This window comes from Mercurialis annua, linkage group LG2 (assembly GCF_937616625.2).
Source record: "Mercurialis annua linkage group LG2, ddMerAnnu1.2, whole genome shotgun sequence".
Lineage (NCBI taxonomy): Eukaryota > Viridiplantae > Streptophyta > Magnoliopsida > Malpighiales > Euphorbiaceae > Mercurialis > Mercurialis annua.
The window spans coordinates 10,527,772-10,555,279 of NC_065571.1; the positions used below are offsets into that span (position 1 = coordinate 10,527,772).

Sequence of the window (27,508 nt, forward strand, 5' to 3'; positions counted from 1 at the left end):
ACAATAGATACAGTAGGTTTTAATTTTTGATTCGGTTCAATAACTGAACCGAGTGACGCACAACCTAGCTGATATGCCTTTAATTACTCAATTACCCAGTTGTGATATCTCCGTTATTGCTCTATCTAATGTTTAGTAAATTAGGCAAATATGTACAAGGCTTTGCCTTGTATATATGTATTAGCTAGGCTAAATATTTTTAGGGTCACCAAATGGTTACCGAATTATAGAAAATTACAAATAAAATAGTTATTAAACTATAACCGTTTTACAACACGGTTATCAAATAATAAAAAATTATAAAATAATTATTGAACTATTAATTTTTGAGCAAATTACGCTAAGGTCCCTGAGGTACCATAATTAACAGTTTGGTCCCCTTTGTTTCAAAAGTCTACTTAATAGTCCCTCAGTTTTAATTCCGTTAACTGTTAGGTCCCTCTGTTAATTTCGACACTTACTTTTAAACGATTTTGTCCCCAACCTTTAATTTTGTGAACGATTAGATCCCTCACTTTAAATTTTATTAAACAATTTGATCCCTCACTTTTAAACAATTTAGTCCCTGAGTTTTAATCCGTTAAACAATTTGATCCCTCAAATTAACAGAGGGATCTCACAGTTAAGGAATAAAAATTGAGGGACCATTAAATAGACTTTTAAAACAAGAAGGATCAAACTGTTAATTATGATATACCTCAGAGACCTCTAAATAATTTGCTCTTAATTTTTTTATGAGCAGTTACTTTACGCATTTTTTCCTTATCCACATCATTAAAATGGTAACCATTTTGTGAAAAAAAAATAATAGTTTGGCAACCATTTTATAACTTTTAATAGTTCGGTAACCGTTTTATAAAAAAGTTGTTGTTTGGTAACTATTTTGTAATTTTTTTATAGTTCCGTAACCATTATGTGACCTCATAAATATTTAGACATGTATTAGTTTATATAGCAGCACACAACTTTTCCTCTGCCATAAACTCTTTCACACTTCTCTCTAATTTATTTATTTTCTGAAAGCCAAACTATACACGAGCACTTTGGCTATTACAAAAGTTTTCATAAGAAAGGTGCAAAATTTGAGTACCGATCGATACCCCATAATGTTTAATCAATTATTAGCAGTTTATTCGATCCAAATTCCAACATCTGACAACGTTAAACGCACCTCTTCCAGTTTTAATCCAACAATATGGGGAGATCAGTTTCTCAAATATGCTACTGATTCTAAGGTCAAATTACATTTTTTTCATGCAATTTTTCTCTTTTATGTAACTGTTTTGTGCTTATATAACTATCATGAATTTCGCGTCAGCAGATGAATGATGCTTCGAGTGAGCGACAACACGAAGGATTGAAGCTAGAAGTGAGAAGAATGATAAGGAATACGAAGAGCGAGCCTCGCAATATATTGAGTTTGATTGATGCGGTTCAGCGATTAGGCGTTAATTACCATTTCAAGAGTGAGATAAACGAAGCACTGCAAAAGGTTTTCGATGACGACGATGAGATCGAGGACCTTTACAGTGTTGCTCTTCGATTTCGGCTGCTCAGACAACATGGGATTAAGGTTTCATCTGGTAATTAATCCTTTAACCAACAGTAACCTATATAAACACTTGTGGTGCCAAACCTAATGTTTTGATATTAAAGTAAAAACCCTTCATATTCGTCATAATTTTTGACGTTAGTCAACCAAATTAAATTAAATTAATTTTAAATTTAAGGGACGAAATCGTAGATAAAAATAAAAGTGTGCAACCATATCATATCAAACTCGATTTCGTCCCTCAAAATCGGTGGTTTGAATAGATAAAAGTACTAAATCGCTTGATTTTCAAATAAAAAAATGAAAGCGTGGATTATAAATAGATTAAGTGTGAAACTTTTCACATGTGTTTTAAATTGTTTATCTGGCCTTGCAGAATTATTTGACAAATTCAAAGAAAGTGATGGCAACTTTAAAACATCCATTACCAATGATGTATTTGGCATGCTAAGTTTGTACGAGGCAGCCCATCTTAGCATACCAGGAGAAAATATCCTAGATGAAGCCCTAGATTTCACTACGGCGACTCTTCAATCATTTTTGCCGGAATTAACCAATCATCTTGCGACACATGTAAGTCATTCATTGAACCGTCCTATCCGAAAATGCTTGCCACGGTTAGAGACAAGGTACTATATCGATGCCTATCCTATGGAGAAGTCATACGACGAGACGTTGTTGAAATTTGCTAAATTGGATTTCAATATGTTGCAAAAATTACACCAAAAGGAGCTCTATATCGTCAGAGAGTAAGTTCACTTTCGTTTAATAATTAATCAAACAAAAAAACTAGGTATAATCACTCATATTTACCACACTTTTACATCACAATCTTTCAAAAACGTCAATTTTAATTTAACTTCGATAAATATATTTAATCATAGCCAACTATTAATTTTTAAAAGACTTAACCATTGAAAAAAACCCTAACTTTTCAATTTTTTTTTTTCATATTTTAGCTAATTTTTCATATTTTCAGTTTTAATTATTTGTATGAGCGGAAAAAATATTCACTGTATGCTTCATATTATTTTATATTTATAATTTTTGATGGTAAAAAAATAAATTAGAATAATATGAAAAATATATTTAAATATTTTTCATTTTAATTTGAACAAATAGCTATAATTGAAATTGAAAAATGAAAAAATAGTTAAAATTGAAGATTTTAAAAGTTTAATATACATACTTATTTTAGAAAAGGTTGCAAATTATACTTATTATATTTTTATTTTAGATTTGGATATAACTAACATGAATGCCACAATTGAATATAAACAATTTATGTACTAAGGCAGCTTAATTATTATGAGTTCAGGTGGTGGAAAACTTTGGATGTGGCAACAAATTTACCTTATGCAAGAGACAGAATTGTGGAGTTGTACTTTTGGATGATGGGAATTTACTTTGAGCCTCAATATTCTTTTGCAAGAATAATGATGACAAAAATAATCGGAACTCTATCCTTATTGGATGATACTTATGATAACTATGCTACATTTGAAGAAGCTGAGATTTTAACAGATGCTATTCAAAGGTTATAAATTAATTATTTAAGGTTTAATGGTTTAAAAAAGTTAAATTAATTAAGGTAGAAGGTACAAAAAATCCTCGACTTTATCTCAAAAGTACAGATCAACCTTTTTATTAGGCATAATTAAGCCCTTAAGTTTTTAAAATTGAACAATTAAACCCTCGTGTTTTTAAAATCGAACGAATAAACTCTTTTAGTTTATTTTTGGAGCACTTAACTCCTCAAATTTTTGGTAAATATTTTAAACATAAATTATTTTCGATCTTTTTTCCTATATGATTATGAGAAATATGTCAGCCATCAACGAGTATTTCTAATGGTGTTGGACGAAAAAAGTTATTTGTTCTATTTGAAAACAAAAAGAGCTAAATTATACCCGAATATAGTAAAAGGGCTGACTTGTACTTTTGTGAAAATTACGAGGATTTTTTTATACCTTTTGTCATTAATTAATTAATTAATTAGTGTTATCCAAAGCTTATATAATTAATTTGAAGTCCATCAGATTAGAGTGTTTGATGATTCTTAATTTTCAGGTGGGATATAAAGGCCAAAGATGCTCTTCCAGAGTACATGAAAATGATTTATATTACGTTGCTTGATATCTACAATGAATATGAAGAAAATGTTGCAAATGAACAAAAGCCACTTTACTCCCTGTATTATGCCAAAGAAGCAGTGAGTGAGATATACTTTATAATTTTATTTTAATATTTGTTACGACACATACTTCGGGTTTAGGAGTTAATTAATAGGTTCGAACTTCCCATATTCATTATAGGCCAAATATATATTTATGACCTTAAACTTCAATAAATTAGTCACTTACACACCTCAATTTTGATATTGACAATTTGTACACATAAACATAACTTTTTCATTATAATAAAAGAAATTGTTTTATCAATTCTATAGTAATATAATTTTATTAATTTTATTTTTAAATATCTAGATCAAGAGAGTAATGAAAAGCATTATTGAGTTGATAATTTATTTTCATTAGGATATAAATTCAAATTTAGGAGTTAGAGGTTTGAGTAAAGCTTTTCATTTATTGTAATTATCTTTTCTTCATTTTTTATTCCATAGTATTTCATCTTGCTTAATCTTATTTTGACAAAATGAGTTTATCTACCTATCAGTTTAAGCCCTTTATCAAATATGTCATGTTCTTTAAATTTTATCAGTTTGTTCTATCATCTTTTTAATTTTTATCAAATATCCCCTCAATTTATTTGAAGCTCACATAGCTTGATGTTCTACAAGCCAAGTAGGCTAAATTTATTACATATAGACATATAACACGTCAGCTCCAAATTAGTTACATATATATTTGACAACGATTGATTGACAAATTTTATAAATATGAAATATTTCATAAATTGTATATAGCAATTCATATTTCACCTTTATTTTATATTTATTTAGATGAAGAGAGTAACGCGAGCCTACTTAGCCGAAGCTAAGTGGCTCGAGCAGGATTACATTCCAACAATGGAGGAATATATGAAAGTTTCACTCATAACTTGTTGTTATCCAATGCTGGCAACAACTTCGTTTCTTGGCCTGGGGGAAATTGCAACAAAAGATGCCTATGAGTGGGCTTCGAAAGACCCTAAAATTATAAGAGCTTCAGCAATTATTGGTAGACTAATGGACGATATAGTTTCTCATGAGGTAAATTTATGGTCAGTTTTGTGCCTAAATTTTAAGCATAAGTATATTTGAATCAGATATATATTATGAGTCACTAAACCTTTTTAAGTTATTTCGAAAAAGATTATAAATATCAATGTATTATTTAAATGTCATGAAATTAGTTTTTCTTTGGAATAGTGATTTTTTATATCCAAAATATTGACAATTAACGAATTTTAAAATATTTCAACTTTATGCAGGAAGTTTTATTTTACGAATAAAATAATCAAAGTTGTGGACATAAAAAAGTAATTTGTCTTTTTATTTCAAAAAGTTTTTTTTAATCTAATTTTGCTGATGTGGCACATGAATATTCTTCACGTCAGCAATTCAATCATAAGCCATGTAAGGCGGTAATAAAAAATATAATTTGGTAACCTTTTTAGAACATATATTCAAATTTAAATCTTTAACTAAACGAGTTATTTTAACTCGCACATAAATGATCACCAATGGCGAGTCATTTGTTTAGCAATGCAAGACTAATTTTAATCCAATCTATCTATATGAATATACAGTTTGAACAAACAAGAAAACATGTGGCTTCAGCTGTTGAATGCTACATGAAGCAATACGGTGCATATGAAGAAGAGATAGTAAAATCGTTTCGGAAGGAGATTGAAAACGCATGGAAAGATATAAACGAGGATCTCCTCAACCCGACTCCAGTTCCAATGCCACTGCTGGAGTGTGTTTTGAATCTTGCACGAGCAATGGACGTAATATATAAGGATGAAGACGGATACACAAATTCTCATATCTTGAAAGAATTGGTTGCCTCTGTTCTTATGGACCATGTACTCCTTTGAGCAGTACTCTTATTTCGTAATTTATTACCTTATTGAATATGAAAAATGTAATAAAATTGGCGAGTTTTGTTGGGATTAAAGGTTCTTGGCATACTTTAATTTATGTGCTGTCTTTTTTGCTATGCATAAAGATTACTTGTGAAAGTTGTTTAATTTATGTTTGACGAATGATTAATGAATAAAAAGATCGAGAAAAGACACTATATTCTCGATCAGACATTTAAATACACAATCTAATTTAGTCGAATGATGATCTTCGCTTAACCTAGGATTAGTGAATATTGTTTTTCTTTCTAATCTCTTCAATATATTGATGGATTTGGTGATATCTTTTTTTTGATCTAATTATGTAATTATTAAGTTTTGATGATTCTGAAAATTTGTTTCAAAATAAATAACAACAAATATTCATTAATCTGATGGACTGGTCGAGTGCATTGTTTGTAAAAATCCGTAAATATACGGATTTTAACTCGTAATATAGGATTGTGAAGTCCGGATATTAATTCCACAGGAAAAACTAATCTTTATCCCACAAATTATGAATTTCGATTTGTCTAGCAAATTAAGGATTGAATTGAAACAATTAAACTAAGAATAATAAATAGTAAATACTAAAATATAATGGATTTAACAAGTATGAAATGAGAATTAGGGATTATTTGTCAAATGAGTTATGGATTAAATCCTAAAGCTACTGCAACAGAAAAAGAGCAAGTTGAAGATCAACAACAAACACATGACTGTGACTGAAGCTTCATTTCTAACTGATTTGCGATGTCAGTGCATCAATAGAGCAACTCGTGTGTTTTGCAGACATGCTGATAGTTTGTTTCTTAATCAGCAAGTAATAGGATTGTTCATGTGTTCAAGTTACATTGATGGTGTGTTGCTTAGTGATAAATTTTTAGAGAGTTAGTTACAAGAGCGGTTACTTTTGATTAGTATAAATATGTAGCTCCAGAACAATTTGTAATTTGATTTTTTTAATTAAAAAATTCTAAAGATTTCTCTCTAAGTTCTTTCAGTTGTCTCTAAGATTCTATTATTGTCACGACCCATTTTTATAGGTCGGGCCGGCGCAAGAGTATGGGTATGATTGTACCGAAACACGTAGCAAGTCTTGCGAATAATATCAATAATCATTTAATACAATATACCTGCATAGAACTAGATGCTCGGGGAAAACGAGACTTCAGCCTATTCTAACAGTATATAGAGGCAGCATATATCCACAGTATAATGTCTCAAATCATAAACTCCAATAGTATGGCAATATGTATAAATACCATAAACAATGTGAACATGCCAATAATAATAAATAAATAGTTGGACTACTCTAATAAAGTATAAGTCTAAACCAATTATATAAGTTTAAAACATAAGACATCTAGTACTACAGCGGTTTAGGAGTTTAAAACAGTTTGACCATTTATTCAGGAAAAAAAAGAACCCCCGAACAATGAAGATTTCCATAATTTTAATGACATATCATTATGTGATAGACTTAGTTCACGGATGACATGGTGGACTGAATCTACCTAAGAATTCTTCCTATTACAGATAAACAACGCAAATCTTCTTTATATAAGTTGCCTATTCATTGAGAAATTTCTAAGTTCGCCACATAGGATTATAAACTATCCACTTATCGTATAACACGTGTCCACAATAAATGTTATAACCAATTAATAAATATCACATCAATTATAGTTAAAATATATACAATTAATGTGATATTTATAATAAATGGTTTGGTTCACAAAAGTATTTAAGCAAATCTTCTTTATATAAGTTCATACATAAAACCTGGTATCTTTGCATATGAATTCAGTATGGAACTGGAACCAAGTGGAGCTCATTTTTCCTCCTAGCCGAAGCTCCAAAAGATTCAGACATGTCTAGATCATTAGGTTCCATACCACCGGAGAGTTTCCAATCAAAATGGTACAACAAATTTGCAAGTACAAGTTCAACGACGGCCATACCGTATGACATACCAGGGCACATCCTTCGTCCGCCACCAAAAGGAATTAATTCAAAATCTTTTCCTCGGTAATCAATTGAATTATCCGAAAATCTCTCTGGACCGAATTTCTCTGCTTCTTTCCAATAACGAGGATCTCTTCCGATCGCCCATGCGTTCACAATAACTCTAGTATTTACTGGGATTTTGTATCCATTAATTTCTACTTCTCTCTACATTCTCTTGGAAGAAGTAATGGAGCAGGAGGGTGTAACCTTAATGTTTCTTTGATAACAAGTTTTAAGTACTTCAATTGCTGGAGACTAGTTTCGTCTATTATTTGTTGTTTTTGATTAAAGAGATTCCTAACCTCTTGTTGTGCTTTTTGCATCACTCTTGTATTTTTTATCATTTCTGACATTGCCCATTCTATCGTTGTAGCAGATGGATCGGTTCCGGCAAGAAACATGTCCTGAAATATTAGTTTAACATACACAAGAATTCGTAGCAAGATCTTACCTTCAACACAAACTAGTAGATGAAAGAAACTTCAATAGATGATATTCCAATAAGTTGATTTGACAATCAATAGCAATATATTATAGGATTAACACATTTTTAGGTCCCTGAACCTTACGTTTTTAGTTTATCTGGTCCCTGAACTTTTATTTGATTTTATCTGGTCATTGTACTTTACATTTTTTAGTTTATCTGATCCCCGAACTTTTATCCATTTGAGGACTCGAGAGAATAAAATAATTAAAGTTCAAGGACGAAATAAGAGCAAATGGAAGTTGAGAGAGCAGATAAACTAAAAATGTAAAGTTTAGAGACCAGATAACGTAAAGTTCAGTGACCTTATAATGGGTTTATTCTATATTATATGAATATACTAATATGTAATGTTAAATGGCTACCGACATGGTAATATATCAAATCAGAACGTGACCACGTACGATTACAATCTGTATTGATAATTAATGTTTTGATATTATTTTGATACGAAATAATTTGATCTGTACCAAATTAAAAGATATAGAAAATTATTGATACCATTCAAGTTTTTAACCCTCAAGAAAATAACAAAAACAAAAAGTTAGAACTAATTTTTAGTACTCACAAGCATGATCGCTTTGATGCAGTCAGTTGTTAAGGAAAATTCAAGGTTGCCATGATCTTGAAGATTCAAAAGCACATCGACAAGAGTATTTGCTTCTCCGGCTTTCGGATCACTTCCCAAAGCCTTGTTTTCTCTATGTTTTTTAATAATATTTTCAAGAATCATATCAGCTTCTTGATGCAGCCTCTCTAATTTAGGCCTCACGCATATGAAGAGAATCAAAGGTTGACTCAAACTCAAATAAAGGAAATAAGAAATTCTGCAGCTAATATCATGGAGTGTGCTGCAATATCAATGGGCATTAAACAAAAGAGATTCTTGCCTTATACTAACCCATGATTTCAGCTATACCGTTGGAGACTTATTGCCTACATATTGTTTTTGTTTCCATTATAATCTCTCGTGTATATCTCTCAATGTTCTCTATAAATACTTTCTTTGTATTTCATATTCAGATAAGGAATGAGAATTACTTTTGGTTTCTGAAATTCTCATGGTATCAGAGCCAACACGAGAGACTAAATCTTCGATTCTCATGGCCTCTTCTGCTATTGTCAAAATTCAACCAGAAATTGAACTTTCTTTACAAACCTTACACCAATGCTCCAGCCTTATTCCACTCAAACTGGACAACTCTAATTTTTTGCTTTGGCGTTCACAGATGGAGCCACTGATTCACAGTATCAACATGGCGCATCACTTGATCGAAGGCAATGAACCAGCAAAGGAGATCACAAAGGAGGACGGAAAAATTGAATCAAATCCAGAATACCTTCTTTGGCTACGGAATGACGGGCTCCTAACGGCATGGCTGTTAAGAAACATAGACACAGAGGTACTCATTTCTCTAGAAAACATGAGTTCAGCCCACAAGGTATGGAAATCGATTGAGGAACAAATCCTTCCTACTACTGTTGAAAAGGAAATGATATTAAATAATACCTTGATGTCTTTGAAAAAGGGTAATCTCCCTCTAGATGAGTATCTTAAAAAATTTAAAAGTCTTTGCGATAGTCTTGCAGCAATCAAAAAACCTATTGATGAAACTAGAAAAGTGTTTCATTTAGCTACAGGTCTTGGACCCAAGTATCAAGACTTTCGAACAGCTATGCTAACAAAACCACCTTATCCTACTTACCATCAATTTGTGTTATCCTTGCAAGCTCATGAACAGATGTTGAACAACACTGATGATCAAGAAAACATGCCACGACATGATCATGCCTTTTTTGGCCAACGAGGACGAGGACGGGGACGCAATGGAGGCAGGTTTAATTCTCGAGGAAGAGGATTTAACCCAGCTGCCAGACATAGCTCCAATCCTCGACAGAACTTCAATAGTGATGAACAGGTTAGAAGAAACTTCACTGAACACAATTCCAATTGGAAAAATAACAATCAGCAACAAAGAAAAGAAGGCACCACAACTTGTCAAATATGTGGAAAATTCAATCACTCTGCTCTTGAGTGTTGGAATAGATTTGATCATACTTTTCAGCCAGAGGATCATATACAAAAAGCTCTTGCAGCAGTGAACTTAAAGCCAGATGATGACCCTATCATGTATGCTGATTCTGGAGCAACTACTCATATGCTAAATGATCCAGGTAAACTCTCTAAAATTACTCGATACAAAGGAGCAGAAACTATTTTTGTTGGAAATGGTGAAACTTTAAATATTTCACACACTGGTGAAGGAAATATTGAAACAGCAGATGGTACATTAAAACTCAAAAATGTTTTAGTTGTTCCTAATATTAAAAAGAACCTTATCTCCGTGGGACAATTAACCAAAGATAACGCTTGTACTATTCAATTTGATGCTAATAGTTTCTTTGTTAAGTCTCAGCAGGGAAAAGTAATTGCTAAAGGCTACAAGAATGGAGGATTATATGCCTTAGATGAAAGGAAACATGAAGCTCTAGCAATTTTTACACATAAAGCATCACAGAGTATTTGGCACAAAAGAATGGGTCATCCTCATTCAAATTTTCTAAAGCATTTGCATTCAAGAAACTTGATTAATATTTCTAGTTGGGAAAAACAGAAGTCGGTTTGTATTAGCTGTCAAATGGGAAAAAGTTGTAAAATTCCCTTTTCTTTATCTAATAATATTTCAGATTTCCCTTTAGATAAATTGCATTGTGATTTATGGGGTCCTGCCCCTATTTTTTCATGTCAACAATTTAAATATTATGCTGTTATAATTGACGACTGCACTCGGTACACTTGGCTCTTTCCCTTAAAGAAGAAATCTGATTTCTTTAAAAATTTTGTCAAATTTCAAAAACAAGTTGAAAACCTTTTTGAAAGGAAAATCAAAGTTTTCCAAAGCGACGGTGGAGGTGAATTTACGTCTACTGCGTTTGAGACGCATTTATCAAATTGTGGCATACATCACCAATTTTCTTGCCCCTACACTCCAGAGCAAAACGGTGTAGTTGAAAGAAAACACCGCCATATTGTGGAAACAGGTTTAACTTTACTATTTCAAGCAAATCTTCCTCTTAAGTATTGGGTCGATGCTTTTCTTACTGCAGTATTCCTAATCAATCGTATGCCTTCCTCTACTCTCAATATGAAAACTCCTTTCTTTAAATTGTTTAACTATGATCCTGATTATGGGAGTTTAAGAATCTTTGGATGCAGATGCTTTCCATACTTGAGAGATCATAAAAAGAACAAGTTCTCCAAGAAGACATATCCTTGCATTTTTCTTGGATATAGTCCAATGCACAAGGGTTATAGATGTCTTTGTCCATTAACAAATAAATTTTTTATTTCTCGCCATGTTATTTTTGACGAAAGTGTCTTTCCTTACGCTCCCCATACAGTTTCTACATCGCAGGAAAAATTGGAGGTTACAACTTTCCCAAACAAGATTGAATGGATGGAAAAGAAAGAAGCAAGGATACTCAAACTCAAAAAGGGGAACCTTGTAACAGCTCCAACAATATTCAAAACAAACTTGAATCAATCCAAAAAGGGGAACCTTGTATTGACTGTGATCAAAACAGTAGCATCGCTAATACAGCAAATGAAGTTTTGTGTTACAATGAAGACATAGATAAGCAAGGAAGCGACAACTGTATCAATAATTCAACAAACATTACTGATGTTGCCCTTGATGATGTTGCGCTTCAAAACACAACAGAAAATATAGATCCCCCTGATTGTTCAAATGAAAATATTGTATCTCTTGATGAACATGAGCCTTTGGACTCTTCTAATGCCTTTGGCACCTTACCTAATATTGACTTAAATTTACATGATGCAGGTCAAAATGAAAAGTCTCAAGGAACTCCAATGGTGACTAGATTAAAATTGAAGAAATGTCCTGAACTTGATCCAGCACTTGCTAGAGATACTCAAAAAGTTCGAGACAGAAGGAGCCACGTGACATATATCACATACAACAATAATGATGTTCCAAAATCATATAAAAGTGCTCTTCATATTCCTCATTGGAAAGAGGCAATGCAACAAGAAATACAAGCTTTGCATGACAATCACACATGGACTCTCATGCCTCGTCCTACAAACACAAATATAGTCGGCTCAAAATGGATTTTTAAAATTAAATTCAAAGAAGATGGATCCATAGAGCGATATAAGGCTCGTCTTGTGGCTCAAGGATATACTCAAGTAGAAGGTTTAGACTATGCAGAAACTTATAGCCCGGTTGTAAGAGCAACTACCATACGTCTCATACTAGCTATTGCAACTACATCAAATTGGAAAATGAGACAACTTGATGTCAAGAACGCCTTTCTACATGGATATTTGAAAGAAACTGTCTACATGGAGCAACCTCCTGGATTTGGCGATCCAAAATTTTCTAACTTTGTTTGCAAATTAAACAAATCCCTTTATGGCCTTAAGCAAGCACCGCGCGCTTGGTTCAACCGTTTATCCGATTTCTTAATTCATATTGGTTTTATATGCAGCAAGGCTGATTCATCTTTATTTATTTTACACAAAAATAATGTGGTTATACTCATGCTAATTTATGTCGATGATATTGTTCTTACAGGTAATAATGAAGAGGTTATTCACTCTCTTATACAACAACTCAGTTCAGAATTTGCTTTGAAGGATCTTGGCGAACTTCGTTATTTTCTCGGACTTGAAGTACAACGTTTCTCCGGTGGCATCACTCTCTCCCAAAGTAAATACATAAAAGACCTCCTTGATCGAGCAAAACTTCTTGACAGCTCTCATTTTAACACTCCAATGGCGCTCAAAACTCAATTAACGCCACAAGATTCAAAATTAATTGAAGCAACAGAATATCGAAGCTTAGTAGGAGCTCTTCAATATTTAACCTACACTCGTCCTGACATTGTTCATGCTGTCAACAAGGTGTGTCAAAAACTTCAAAATCCAACAGTAGAAGACATGAAAGCTGTTAAAAGAATCATTCGATATCTCAAGGGAACCATGCATTATGGAATCAAATTTTTGACTCAAAGTCCATTAAAGCTATACGGATTCTGTGATGCGGATTGGGCAGGGTGCCCTCACACTCGAAGGAGTACAACCGTATATTGTATATATCTAGGTGCCAATTGTATTTCTTGGTCCTCAAAGAAACAACCAACAGTCTCACGATCCAGCTCTGAAGCAGAATATAGATCTTTAGCCTCTACAACTGCTGAAATAGTGTGGATCACGTTTTTACTCAGAGATATTGGTGTCAAACTCCATGAAGCACCTCAACTTTTTTGTGACAATAAGAGTGCTCTATACATGACCATTAATCCAGTCTTCCATGCTCGCTCAAAGCACATCGAGATCGATTATCACTTTGTCAGAGAAAAAGTTGCCATCGGTGCATTAACCACTCGCTATATTCCATCAGTTCATCAAATCGCAGATATATTCACGAAGCCCTTACCAAAACAACCTTTCTGTCTTTTTCGCAGCAAACTTGGAGTACACTCTCTCGTTCCCTCCAGTTTGAAAAAGGGTGAAGAGAATCAAAGGTTGACTCAAACTCAAATAAAGGAAATAAGAAATTCTGCAGCTAATATCATGGAGTGTGCTGCAATATCAATGGGCATTAAACAAAAGAGATTCTTGCCTTATACTAACCCATGATTTCAGCTATACCGTTGGAGACTTATTGCCTACATATTGTTTTTGTTTCCATTATAATCTCTCGTGTATATCTCTCAATGTTCTCTATAAATACTTTCTTTGTATTTCATATTCAGATAAGGAATGAGAATTACTTTTGGTTTCTGAAATTCTCAGTACACTAGGTGAGCTGGTGATGAGCTGTGATCTGTGGAAGGCTAGCAATAAAAGGGTGTTAATCAAGAATGAAGCGGAGAATATTGATAGCTTGGTTTTCTTTTCGATTTGCAAAGTGGTGGATTTCTTTCGAGCTAGGAATCATATTTTGCCTTTCAATGGGAATGACGTTTTTCGTACGTTAGATTATTTTCTAGTGGTTTGTTCTTGACTTTTTTGTCATCCGCATTTTGTGGATGAGCTAATACACCTATCATTTATCCAAAAAAAAATTATTCAAACAAATATTTGTTTTTTAAAAATAATTTTTTTGAACATACTCAATTTTTTTTACTATTAAATAAGACATAAAAAAATTAAAATTAGCTATTAAATAACTCAACTGGAAAAAAATAATCAGCATTAATTTAAAATAATTTTATAATAATCAAGATAATTACATTCAATTAAAATAATTTTTTTTTTAAAAGTTGGACTCATTTTAGATTATAAGGGCTTAAATGTTTTAATTTTTAATCACAGGGGCTAGTCTCAACTTTTTACTTTAAAAAACGGAATTTTTAACGGAGTTAACAGTATGGTCCTTTTTGTACCATTTTTTATGACCAGGGGTTTAAGTGAGCCACAGTTTATCTTAGGGGCCTAAATATTTTTGGCTCCAATCACAAGGGCCAATCTGAACCTTTTGCCTATAATATATTTTTAAAATCGTGTTATATAAAAAAATGTTTTAGCAAATCTAAACTGATTGTGCGTATATTGGCAAAGGCCGGACCAGTGATGGTAAATATGGTATGATTTTAAAATATTTTGGCAAACATGATTGTGAGTAGATATGTGATTCACAAAATGATTATAGTAAGATTATCATTATAAAAGCCACTATGAAGGGGACCTACTGTCATTTCTGATGGACAGTATGCTTGGGGTTAACTGGTAATTATAATGGAGGGAGTTGAATGATTGATCTCTTTTCATCCTCACATTAAAATTGCAAAATAAAACTCAAATTTATCGTGATTGATACCTAATCAAAAAATATTGTTGCTTTCCAGACATTTTCAATGACAAGTTTGGCACTATATAACTTTACTGTCACAAACCTTTTCATAATTGGAAACAAGAAAATTTGGAGCTGAAGGTGGATTTAAATAATTGAGTAAAACCTAAGAATAATTTATATTTATAAATTATAAATTATAGTATACTGCCAAAGAGTAGATAAAATTTCCCCAAAATAGTGAACATTGCAATGCAAGAATTTACTATTATATAGTGGTAATTAAGTTGAAGAACATAAAACATTGAGTTTATTATATCCAACACAAAAATTTGGATTAAACTCCAAAAAGTATGTAGTTTTGTGAGTAGGTTAGGAGATACATTGTAACGACACCACCAAACGCGTTAGAAACTTTTTAGTCAATAAAAATATGGGTTAATTTCATATAAAATCACCACCTTTATATGTTTTTTCACTTTAATCACGTTCTTTAAAAAGTGTCAAATAAAATCATCACCTTTCATTTTTTTGCAAATTTATCATCGATGAGTAAAATTTGATGTCTTTTTCCTCCCAAACAAATGTTTTAATATGACTAATGCCCTATTAAGATACAAAATACATTCATCTTACTCTTTTCTTGTTGATTCCGATTGTAGATTCAATAAAGATACACCGAATTTTCACATTCGTGATAGATTTGCAAAAAAATGAAAGGTGATGATTTTATTTGACACTTTTTAAAGAACGTGATTAAAATGAAAAAACATGTAAGGATGGTGATTTTATATGAAATTAACCCTAAAAACATCACCTAACTAAAGGAATTCTCAAATTAAAGCTACGATACATCACCTAACTAAAGGAATTCTCAAATTAAAGCTACGATTTATTGTATTACCAATTTGATTCTATTTTCTAAATTGAACTTCGTCTTCTTCCTAAAAGAGATACACTTTTGAACATTTACGAAGACAATTTTAATTACAATTACGTAACAGTTTTCGTATATTGATTTTCTTAGTTCTCTTGAACAAAAAGTCAGTGTTTGTTATTAGAATGATTAATTCAATAATCATTTATTCAAAAAAAAAATATGCATTATCTTTAATTATTAAACTATTACAAATAAACAACAAAAGAAAATCTTTTTTATTTAACTTGCCTATTCATTTAAGCGACTAAAAACGAAAGTTCATACACAAAACTTGGCATCTCTGCATATGATTAGTATGGAATGGGAATCAAGTAGAGCTCATTTTTTCTTCTAGCTGAAGCTCCAAAACATTCAGACATGTCTAGATCATTAGGTTCCATTCCACCGGAGAGTTTCCAATCAAAATGGTACAACAAATTTGCAAGTACAAGTTCAACAACGGCCATACCATATGACATACCATGACACATCCTTCTTCCGCCACCAAAAGGAATAAATTCAAAATCTTTTCCTCGGTAATCAGTTGAATTATCCAAAAATCTCTCTGGATTGAATTTCTCAGCTTCTTTCCAATAACGAGGGTTTCTTCCGACTGCCCATGCATTCACAATAATTCTAGTATTTACCGGGATTTCGTATCCAGTAATTTCTACTCTCTCTCTACATTCTCTCGGAAGAAGTAACGGAGCAGGAGGATGTAACCTTAATGTTTCTTTGATAACAAGTTTTAAGTACTTCAATTCTTGGAGACTTGTTTCGTCTATAACTTGTTGTTTTTTATTAAAGAGATTCCTAACCTCTTCTTGTGCTTTTTGCATCACTCTTGTATTTTTGATCATTTCTGACATTGACCATTCTATTGTTGTAGCTGATGGATTGGTTCCGGCAAGAAACATGTCCTGAAATAATCAGTAGCAAGATCTTACTTTCAACAAAAACTAGTAGATTAAAAAAGCTTCAATAGATGAGATTCCAATAAGTTTATTTGACAATTAATAACAATTAATATATTATAGGATTAACACATTTTTTAGATCCCTTAACTTTACATTTTTAGTTTATTTCATCCTTAAACTTCTAATTGGTGTTATCTGGTCTTGAACTTTACGTTTTTAGTTTATCTGTTCCTCAATCAAAATTCAAGGACGACGAGATAAGATCAAATGGAAGTTGAGGGACCAGTTAAACTAAAAATATAAAATATAGGGACCAGATAAGATCAAAGGAAAGTTTAGGGATCGGATAAACAAAAAACATAAAGTTCAGCGACCTTAAATTGGGTTTATCCTATATTATATGAATAGACATTAGTGTTTTGTTAGATGGCTACCAACATGGTAATATATCAAATTAGAAAGTGACCGATGTTTTGATATTATTTTGATACGAAATAATTTGTTCTGTACCAAATTAAAAGATATAAAAAATAATTGACACCATTCAAGTTTTTAACCCTCAAGAAAATAACAAAAACAAAAAGTTAGAACTAATTTTTAGTACTCACAAGCATGATCGCTTTGATGCAGTCAGTTGTTAAGGAAAATTCAAGGTTGCCATGATCTTGAAGATTCAAAAGCACATCGACAAGAGTATTTGCTTCTCCCGCTTTCGGATAACTTCCCAAAGCCTTGTTTTCTCTATGTTTTTTAATAATATTTTCAAGAATCATATCAGCTTCTTGATGCAGCCTCTCTAATTTAGGCTTCATCCCTGTAATTCCATGGAGAAACTTAACTGAAGGGAAAATATCCGCAACACTAAAACCTTCAAACATCTGAATAGTTTTCTGAATAAGTGGCAAGAACTCATCTTTCTGCTTTATAATCTTCCCAAATGCTGCCCTTAAAGTTATAATATTCGACAAAGCAAATAACATCTTGCTCAGATTAACTGGTGACTCTGTACTAGTAGAAATTGAGTTTACAAGAAATAAAACCTCTTCTTCCCTAATTGATCTGAACGATTGAACGCGTTTTGTGCTCAATAACTCGAGATTACAAATCTTTCGCATCTGCCTCCAGTTATCACCGTAAGGTGCAAAAGCAATATCTTTAAAATTATACATGACAATACCTGCAGCAAGTAGAAAGGGTCTTTGGGCGAAGCTCAGATCGTGGATTTTCAGCACTTGTTTAGCAGTTTCGGGCGAAGAAATGACTATAGTTGAAATTTCGCCTAGCTGAAGGTGCATTATAGGGCCGTATCTGTCGGCTAAATCTCTAAGACGATGATGCGGGAGAGAGCCGACGAGGTGGAGCATGTTACCGATTATTGGTAGCTTTATTGGCCCCGGAGGTAACTTGTAAGGTAAGGTACCGCTGCTGCTTGCATTGGACAACTTCAGATTTCTCCGTACAATGAAAATGAGCAAAAGGAAGCACAACAAGGGAAGAAAAAAGGAATATTTCAGGTCATCCATAGTATAAATAACGGTGAAATGAAGGAAGGATAGTTGTAATTGATATGCTAGTGAGATATAAAGCATATGTTGCAGTGTCATCTTTTGCAGAAAAAACTGTTTTATAATTAAACCACATAAATATGAATGTAGGGATGGAAAAAATAAAATTTTAAAATTGTTTCTTATAATTTTTACTAATTATTTAATTGAATGAAATAATGATTATACTTACTTATTCATAAAAGAAAGACAATGACATTTATTCATCACAGTTATAGGCTTATAGCTATTTTGTTAAATATATCATCTAATTATTGAATTCAATGAAATAATGCTTATATTTATTTAATTACTTATTCATTTAAAAAAGGTAAAATGACATTCATCTGTCCACAATTTTAACCATTTTATCAAATATACTAGAATTTTAAGTGGTTTCATATAATATCATCTTTCGCATTTTAAATATACCAACAAACCGGTTTGAAGCTAACGTGGCGCGATATTATATACTCCACATAAGATTGATTTTATATATATTAATGTATAATATCGCGTTACATCAAATTCAAACTGATTGTGAATATATCTGATGACAAAGATCGAAAAAATGATAGCAAATATGATACGATTGTAAGCAGATATTTGATTCACAAAATGAGCAGATTCAGATTATCATAAAAGCCAATGTAAAGCGGACCTACTGTCATTCCTTATGGTCATTATGCTTGCGCTCAACCGGCAATTGTAATGGAGGAAGTTGATTTATTGATCTCGTTTCATCCTCACGTTCAAAAGGCAAAATAAAATTAAAATGTACATTTCATTCAATTGTATATCTCATCATTATCTCTATTTTCACTGTTACCAGTTTTGGCACTATCACTTTAGTGTCATAACTCAGAAAACTTTTAAGTACTGGAAACGGGAAAATTTGGAGTTGTAGTTGGATATAAATAATTGCGGTTTTTTTAAGAAAAATATCAAAAAAAAAAAGTGAAAAAATTATAAAAATACGGATTGACTTTTTTTATTTTTGGAATACTTGTTTGACCAATAATGCAGATATTTTCTGTTGGAATTCCAGCATTAGTTCATGGAATTCCATTGCTCAAGCTATTTGCTGTGTTACTACAGAAGTAAGGAATCCATAGACATAGACTACCAATCATTCAAGGTCACAAGGATTGTAGAACAAAATTTATATTTCTTATTAACCAACAATGAATTACAAAGATGCATATTTATACTACATTAGCATAACTAACTAATGCTGATGTGGCAAGGTATAAAAGAAATACAAAACACACAAAGTGTGTGTTACAAACTACTTAACTACCAAAAATGAATCTAGCAGCTACTAAGAGTTCACATACATTCAGCATGTGCACATACTTGTATTGTACAGCTCAGCAATCCTTGTGATCTTGAATGATTGGTAGTCTGTGTTTTTGGATTCCTTACTTTTAAAGTAACACAACAAATAGCTTGAGCAATGGAATTTCATGAACTGATGCTAGAATTCCAGGAATTCCATGCTCTCAAAACTGATGCTGGAATTCCAATGGAATTCCAACAGATAATATCTGCATTAACCAAGAAAGATGCATAAATACTTTTTAAAAATTGAAAGTAATTGTTAAAATATTTAACAATAAACCAACCATGTCCAAATAAACACTAACCAACCTAACAGTACAAATATTGTTTGCTTATATAGTAGCACCAATTGTAACAGAGCAAATAATACACACACACACACTATATACTTCATGTAGGTCTACTGCAATCACAAATCACATAGATTGTGTGTATATTTATTGTTTCTGGTAACAGAGCTGGTCCGAGTCTGGGATCAGGCGTTGTCGCCGGTGTTTAGGGATGGCAATGGGGCGGGGTGGGGACGGGGAAGCCATCCCCATCCCCATCCCCGTGTCTATGGGGAATCCTCATCCCCATCCCCATTTAATTAATGGGGTTTAAATCATCCCCGTCCCCATACCCATGGGGATCCCCGTTCCCCGTACAATTAAATATAATTTATAAATAATTTCATTATTTTCATAAGATATTTTAAAAAAACTAATTATAGAAAATACTATTATCTTTTATAATATTATATATTTATAACTAAATTGAAACTAATAAAAAAAATTAAATTAAATTATTTAAAATTATAAATAACATACTAAAACTTATACTAATATAATATAAATATACATAAATATAAATCGGGTCTCTATGGGGACGGGGATGGGGATCCCCATGGGGTGGGGACTATACTCCCCGTCCCCTCCCCATTCCCGTGATTGGGGAATGATTTTCCCCCATCCCCGTACCCATGGGGGTAATTGGTGGAGATTCCCCGCCCCATTAGGGGCGGGTCCCCACGGGGAACGGAGAATCCCCTCCCCATTGCCATCCCTACCGGTGTTGCTGCCGCATTTTCAATTTCTTCTCCGATGTACCGATTTGGATGTCCAATTCCAGCAGTGCAGATTGATATTTATTTTGATTGGATCAATTGAGATTGATTCCTTTGTTTGGTTTATGGAGATGATTTTATGATAATATTGATATATGATTGAATCGATTGAGATCAATTCTATTGTTTGGTTCTTTATCAATGATTTTTTGATTTCAGTTTCAATTTCTACTATCGGTGAATTCAAATTTTTTTTAATCAATTTTTGATGTATTTCGATTTTATTGTTGTTGATTTCAATTCAACAATAACTATTTTGATCATGTTTAAAGCATATGTTCTTTGTTTTCTCAAATTTTCAGTTCATATTCAACCATGGACCCTCACTTTGGGTCCCCCTTGTGGTAAACCCCCTAAATTATATGGCAGCGCTCACTAAACAACCCTTATATCTAAAAATCAGTTAACACAATAAAAAATGATGACCTGTCATTTCAAAAAATAAATTGACGGCGCCACATCATCAAAATACCTAAAATTTTAAAACACCAAAATAACTCTAAATTTATTAAGATTTAATTAAAAAATTTAACTCAATCAAATCACCTAACCGCCACCCACCACTCCCACCACGGGTTTACGCTGCCACCGCCAACAGAGGAGGAACGGCTCCTTGTCCTCAGGTTGTTTGAGAAGACGCATATCGTCTTCTCAGATGAGAATACGCAGATCATCTTCTCAGATGAGAATACGATCTGCTTTCCAACAGTGGTGGGTGGGTTAAATGGGTGGTTTGGTTTTGGTTTGATTGAATTTGTTTAGGTTTTGTTGGGTTAAATTTTATATTCTTTTAAATAAATTTTCATAGTTTTAGGAGTATTTTAGGTGTTTTAAAGTTTTAGGATATTTTGATGAAGTGGCGCCGCCATTTGTTTTTTTTTTTTTTGAATGACAGCTCATCGTTTTTTACAATTTTAACAATTTTTTTGATGGAAGGGGTTTAATAAGCGCAGTCACGTAATTTAGGGGTTTCCTGGTCGTTTAGAAAACTTTAAGGGTTTATTATAAAGGGCCCTAAAGCGAGGGTCCGTGGTTGATTATTAGCAAATTTTTTCTATTATATCAGTTCAATTTCTATATTTCAGTTTTAGATTACACTATTATAATTATGCCATTTAGCGACGAAAAGAATGGCCAGAATCTGTCGCTAAATGTGTGTAGTAACGAATTGCCGACAAATTCAATCCGTCAACAAAGTCTTCGTTGCTAAATCACTTAGCAAAAGATTTCAAAATTCGTCGCCATTTAGCGACAGAAAAATCTGTCGATAAATGGCCAAATTAGTCGCTCAATATTTTTAAAATTTTAAAAAATAATTTAATTTTTTTATTTAAATCGTAAAAAGTATTGATTTTAACTATTATTTAATCCGTCGATCACCTGATAGGTCACCCACCATCACTCACCTGTGATTTTTTGCAAACTTCCTAATTGGTCAGCCATCCCTCCCACCCAAAACTCTTTAACTCTAAAGTTCTTCCACACTTAACTACATTTTAACCATATTAAATTATTGTTATATATCTATGTATAGTATATTTAAATTATAAATAAAAAGAACAAATTATCTCTTCCGCACTTTAATCTCGCATTCTAAAATAATAATTTTTTAAAATAATTTTTTTAAAATTATTTTATGAAATGATTATTTTTTAAAATAAATATTCTTTCAAACAATTAATTTTTTTAATTAATTTTTAGCGATGAACGGTAAAAATAAATTTGGCGATTTTAATCCGTCGCTGAATTCAACTTTTCTAGTAGTGTTAACAGTTAATCTTCGCTCTTTTGGCTCTCGTCTTCTTATTCTATATTGTATTCTCTTATTCTTTGATTTTATGATTTTCGTTTTTCACAATATCAGTTTCGGTCAATTTCTTATCTCTTTGTTATCATTTGAGTTTTAATCTCAAATTGATTTCTGTTTCAATATTTGTTTGGTTTCAAATTCTTCATTTGTGGAGATAAGTGTTTTGATTCAGTAATGCTTCTTAAGTGTTTGATGTAACACCTCAATGAAAGTTGAATCCTGTTGAGTGATGATTATTTCATAAATTTGAACGAGGTCGATACTGAATATAGTGTCAGTGCAACAAAAGATTGATTTGGTTAGTACATGTGATTTGAATTATATGATTTGGATTATTGTTTAAGTTGATTTTTTCTTTTACCTGTTGGTATTGCTTATGTGCTATTTCTTTAATCTTTGTGGATATTATTACTGCTTTGATTAAAAATTCTCAAGGAATGGTTAATTCTTATAGATAGCAATTCAAAAATATAAGATTGGATTAATTTTTTTTTAAATTATGAATTATATTAGCTCATCCGCAAAAAGCGGAAGGCAAAAAGAGCTATAAAAATAGAAAGGGTTAATTACATATAAAATCGCCACGTGTCATGCCACGTCAGCAAAAATGCCACTAGAAATGTTCCCATGTTGTTTTTGAAAAGAAATGAAAGGTGGTGCTCTGAATTGCCACGTTTTAAAGGTCGTGTTATTTTTGCAATTTCTTATGAAGGTGGTGATTTTATATGTAATTACCCCAAAAAGAAAGCACTAGCTTTTAATAAAAAAATTTAAACTTCTAAAAACATCATTATTATTATAAGGAAAATAGGAATTGTGATATTTGTAATGTTGTTATCGCTTTTTTAACAAACCACGGCTAGCTCATACTTTCACATATGCTACTGCTCTTGGAATGTAGCTTACTTTGCTGACTTGGATGGTGCATGGCCTATGCAATGTTGAGATTTTATTTCATCTATTATCAAGAAATGGTTCGAGTGTGGACGATCCTTCTTATCTAAAACTTGATGGTCGTACCCACACTATTTAGATGTTTTTAGCATAAGAGCAGCAACAAGATACAATGATATTTTCTTATCGAGCTTGGCATATAGATACATATGCACTAGCTTGAGGGGCGGTAACCCAAATATTGTTTGCTTATAGTAGCATTGAATGTAGCATTGCAAATAACACACACACACATTATACTTCATGTAGCTCTACTGCAGGCACAAATTGATAACGTTAATGGAAGATTAAATATAACATTGACTGAAAAAGAAAAAGAGATACAAAGAAGTGAAGGCTAATATTAGAATAGAATACCTTAACCCAAAAACAATACAAAGGGTGATATATATAGGGTAAACTAAAGAAAACAAGACTACACTATCCTTACATAATAATAAGCATAATAACATATTTAGCATCCCCAAGTATTTGGAATCAAATGGCATGAATAAAAAGAAAGACAATGTCACCCATGATATGTTTATTTCTTGTTATTTCAATTCCAATAAAGATAGTTCATCCAAAGTTTGGAGAAATGGGTCGAGATTGTTACTTATACTTCATTACTATCACTAATAATTTATCACAGTATGATTACATTTTTCTTATGAAGAACTAAAGTGAAGCATTTGAAAATTCAAAAACTTTAAGAACGAAGTAGAAAACTAAGTTGGAATAAATATTAAAACTCTACGTTCCGATCGAGGAGGAGACTTGAGTTCATAATCTTGTTCGTTCCTAAAGGAATTTGGTATTATTTGTCAACTTAATCTTCTTTTTTACGACGATAATGGAGCTAGAGCACAAGATAATAAACACCGGTCTCACAAGAAATCCAAATATATATAAAGGAAATATCATATCATCCATGAGATTGTTGGAAAAGGAGATGTTTCTCTCCAAAAGAAAGTTTCAGTTTAGAATACAGATTACCCACTGATAATTATAATACATAGTTAATTAGATTTACATCCTGAGAAGATGGTCCTTAGATATAGTAGGCAATTGCACTAGTTTAAGTGTTATATTGTTAATTATATCTGCCCTAAGGCCATTATATTCTTGTATACTTGTATAAACTAATCCTTGTGACAATTATATTTTGTTTGACTAAGTGTCCATTTATTATATGTTTTCAGAATCATGTTGTGAAATAGTTTATACTTATATGTTAAAAATATGAGTGGCAAATGTTTTTATATAGGTGATCTAAAAATCAGTTCACGATCTATTGATACTATAAGCGGGGAAATCACATTATTCAAGCTCGCCACTTTGTTTATTCTCTATATAAGATGGAGGTAGTGCATCTCGTGCTACTTGATGGAGATCAGAATAAACATGTAGACATTCAATCATTGAGTAGGTCAAATAGTGACGGTAAATTACTTTTACGTGGTATTACATATATGTCAATATATTTTCATTTAGTTCATGATTGTACATGCAAGTCCTTCGACTTGCGGTGACACTATTATCTTGTATATATGGGATTACAATTTGATATTCCTTATCAATTGGTCTTTCATGAGTTAGGATCATGGGATGTGTTGGCTTTAGTTAGTTGTATCAACTTCATTAATTAGCTCTTGCAATTAGAAGACCCATAATCATCTTATGCAAAACTTAGTTCTTGCAATTAAGATGTACCTTAATCTCAAGGGTACGTACTAGTGGAGCAAAATGAAAAAGGATGTTGCGGAGTTCGTGTCTAAGTGTTTGGCTTGCCAGCAGGTAAACTTGGAACATCAGAGACCGTTTGGATATCTGCAACAGCTACCTATTCTAGAGTAGAAGTGGGAGCGGATCATTATGGATTTTGTGGTTGGTTTACCACGTATCCGGCAGGGATATGATTCAATTTGGGTGATTGTTGACCGTATGACCAAGTCAGCTCACTTCTTACTGATCAAGGTTGCGTATTCAGCTTCGAGGTTGGCACAGTTGTACATCGACCAGATTGTTAGTCTTCATGGTGTACCAGTGTCGATTGTTTCGGATAGAGTTTCAGTTTTCACCTCTAGGTTCTAGAAATCCTTGCAAGAATCTTTGGGTTTGAGGTTGGATTTCAGTACTGCTTTTCATCCTCAAACTGACAGTCAGTCTGAGAGGATGATTCAGACTTTGGAGGATATGCTCAGAATGTGTGTGCTTGATTTTTAGGGTAGCTGAGATACTCATTTGTCTTTGATTGAGTTTTCTTATAGCAACAGTTATCACGCTAGTATCAAGATGGCAACTTACAAGGCTTTGTATCGGCGCAAGTGTCGATCTCCTATTTATTGGGAAGAGGTCGGCGAGCATAAACTTTCTGGAACAGAGATCATCCAAATTACCTCTGAGAAGGTATCTTTGATCAAGCGTAGGTTGGAGACTGCTTTTAGTCGGCACAAGAGTTATGCTGATCTTAAGCGGAAGGATTTTGAGTTTCAGGTTGGTGATTTTGTGTTCCTTCAGGTTTCGCCTATGAAAGGTGTTGTCCGTTTTGGTGTTAAGGGGAAGTTAGCACCGAGATATGTTGGGCCGTATGAGATTACAGAGAGAGTTGGAGCAGTTGCTTATCGTTTGACTTTGCCACAAGACATGTCTTTGGTTCACCCTGTGTTTCATGTTTCGATGTTGCGGAAGTGTATTTCTGATCCTTCACATGTGATTGTTCCTCAGAGTGTCGAGATTGACCAAGAGTTATCTTACGAGGAGCGGCCTGTTGAGATTGTTGATACGCAGGTGCGTAAGTTACGGAATAAGGAGATTCTGATGGTCAAAGTTCTGTGGCATAATCATTTAGTTGAGGAGTGAACTTGGGAGATGGAGTCCGATATGCGGACACGTTATCCTTTCCTCTTTTCTTGAGGTACTTGGGGTTTGTTATGATTGTTGTTTGAGTTTACGTTTGGCTATGTGTGTTTGTGTTGCTTTGTTTTGTGAGTTTTCAAAATCGAGGACGATTTTGTTTTTAGGTTTGGGATAATGTAATACCCCGTGTTTTTCTAATGAATTGTCTGCTATGTTATGTGCGATCTTTGGTTGTTTGGTTGCTTTGAATCTTATTTTGGTGTTCTTACACTTTGTTTTGATGTTTGATCGTGTTTCGGTTGCGTTACGGATCGTTTGGAGCGACTTTGGGTTTAGGCCCAAAAAATCAATTTTTTGTATCTAAAACCTCTGTCACGGGCGCGACAGAGGAGTTTCATGGGCGTGACAGAGCATGTCACAGGCGTGATAGACACTGCAGAGCTCATCGTTTTTCAATTTAAACCTCCTTATTCGACCTAAAAACATTTCTATCAGTTCTTAAAACCCTAAAATGACCGAAGCCTTATTCTAAGTCATTTCCTATCATAATCCTTCTTCTTTTTTAATCATTGGTAAGTGTTTCTAATCTAGTTTTCATTGTGTAATTTATTGGTTTAGGATTGGTGTGATTCTAGACTCAATAGCTCTTTCTATATCATAATTGTAGGCTGATTTGGATGATATTTTCTGGGTTTTGTGTTCCTTTGGCTATTCAAGAGGTATGTGATTCCATTTCATTGTTATTTCATGGAAATTGCTAGATTATTGATGTTTATTGTGCCTTGAGTGTTGTGGTATGGAAATTACTGTTTTTGACTTATTTAAAATCTAGAAATGTTTGTTAAAACTTGTGTTTGGCTTGTTGTTGTTGTCTATATCTTAAGTATGGTGGAACTTTTGCCTAGATCTAGATGCTATGTCAATTGTGGTTTGGCTAAGGTTAAATTACTAAAGAGTTTAAGGGGCTGAAAATATATGACCTAGAGCTGATCTAATGTATTGGAATTGTGGCTATGAATGTTTAATTGTTTAGTGATTTAATTGTTGGTTTATGAACTTGTTTTTCTTTGATTTGGATTGTTCATATGGATTATATGCCTATGTATGTTAGGGGCCGCCTATATATGTTATAGGGGTGTTTTGAG

General features: G+C 32.7%; 2 protein-coding genes and 1 pseudogene across 4 annotated transcripts; 1 reads left to right on the forward strand and 2 right to left on the reverse strand.

Moving 5' to 3' along the window:
* The first annotated feature begins 981 nt into the window (after positions 1 to 981).
* On the forward strand, positions 982 to 5,746 carry LOC126670414 (alpha-copaene synthase-like). 3 transcript variants are annotated; one of them, XM_050364128.1, is made up of 7 exons: positions 982 to 1,235; positions 1,319 to 1,583; positions 1,929 to 2,301; positions 2,871 to 3,089; positions 3,623 to 3,764; positions 4,515 to 4,763; positions 5,303 to 5,746. In XM_050364128.1, exons 1-7 carry the CDS (start codon positions 1,107 to 1,109, stop codon positions 5,591 to 5,593), a joined length of 1,668 nt encoding a protein of 555 aa, XP_050220085.1. In that variant the 5' UTR covers positions 982 to 1,106; the 3' UTR covers positions 5,594 to 5,746. The 3 variants fall into 3 exon arrangements, with proteins under 3 accessions (XP_050220085.1, XP_050220086.1, XP_055960452.1); XM_050364129.1 differs by having other exon boundaries at positions 1,322 to 1,583; XM_056104477.1 differs by lacking the exon at positions 2,871 to 3,089.
* A 1,422-nt stretch (positions 5,747 to 7,168) lies between these two features.
* LOC126670620 (premnaspirodiene oxygenase-like) lies at positions 7,169 to 9,174 on the reverse strand (annotated as a pseudogene).
* Positions 9,175 to 16,001: 6,827 nt separating this feature from the next.
* Positions 16,002 to 18,403, reverse strand: LOC130014708 (premnaspirodiene oxygenase-like). Its single transcript, XM_056104808.1, has 2 exons — positions 17,380 to 18,403; positions 16,002 to 16,774 (listed from the first exon to the last, which is right to left on the reverse strand). The coding sequence occupies exons 1-2, from the start codon at positions 18,373 to 18,375 to the stop codon at positions 16,166 to 16,168; spliced, it is 1,605 nt and encodes a 534-aa protein (XP_055960783.1). The 5' UTR covers positions 18,376 to 18,403; the 3' UTR covers positions 16,002 to 16,165.
* Between the last annotated feature and the right edge of the window lie 9,105 nt (positions 18,404 to 27,508).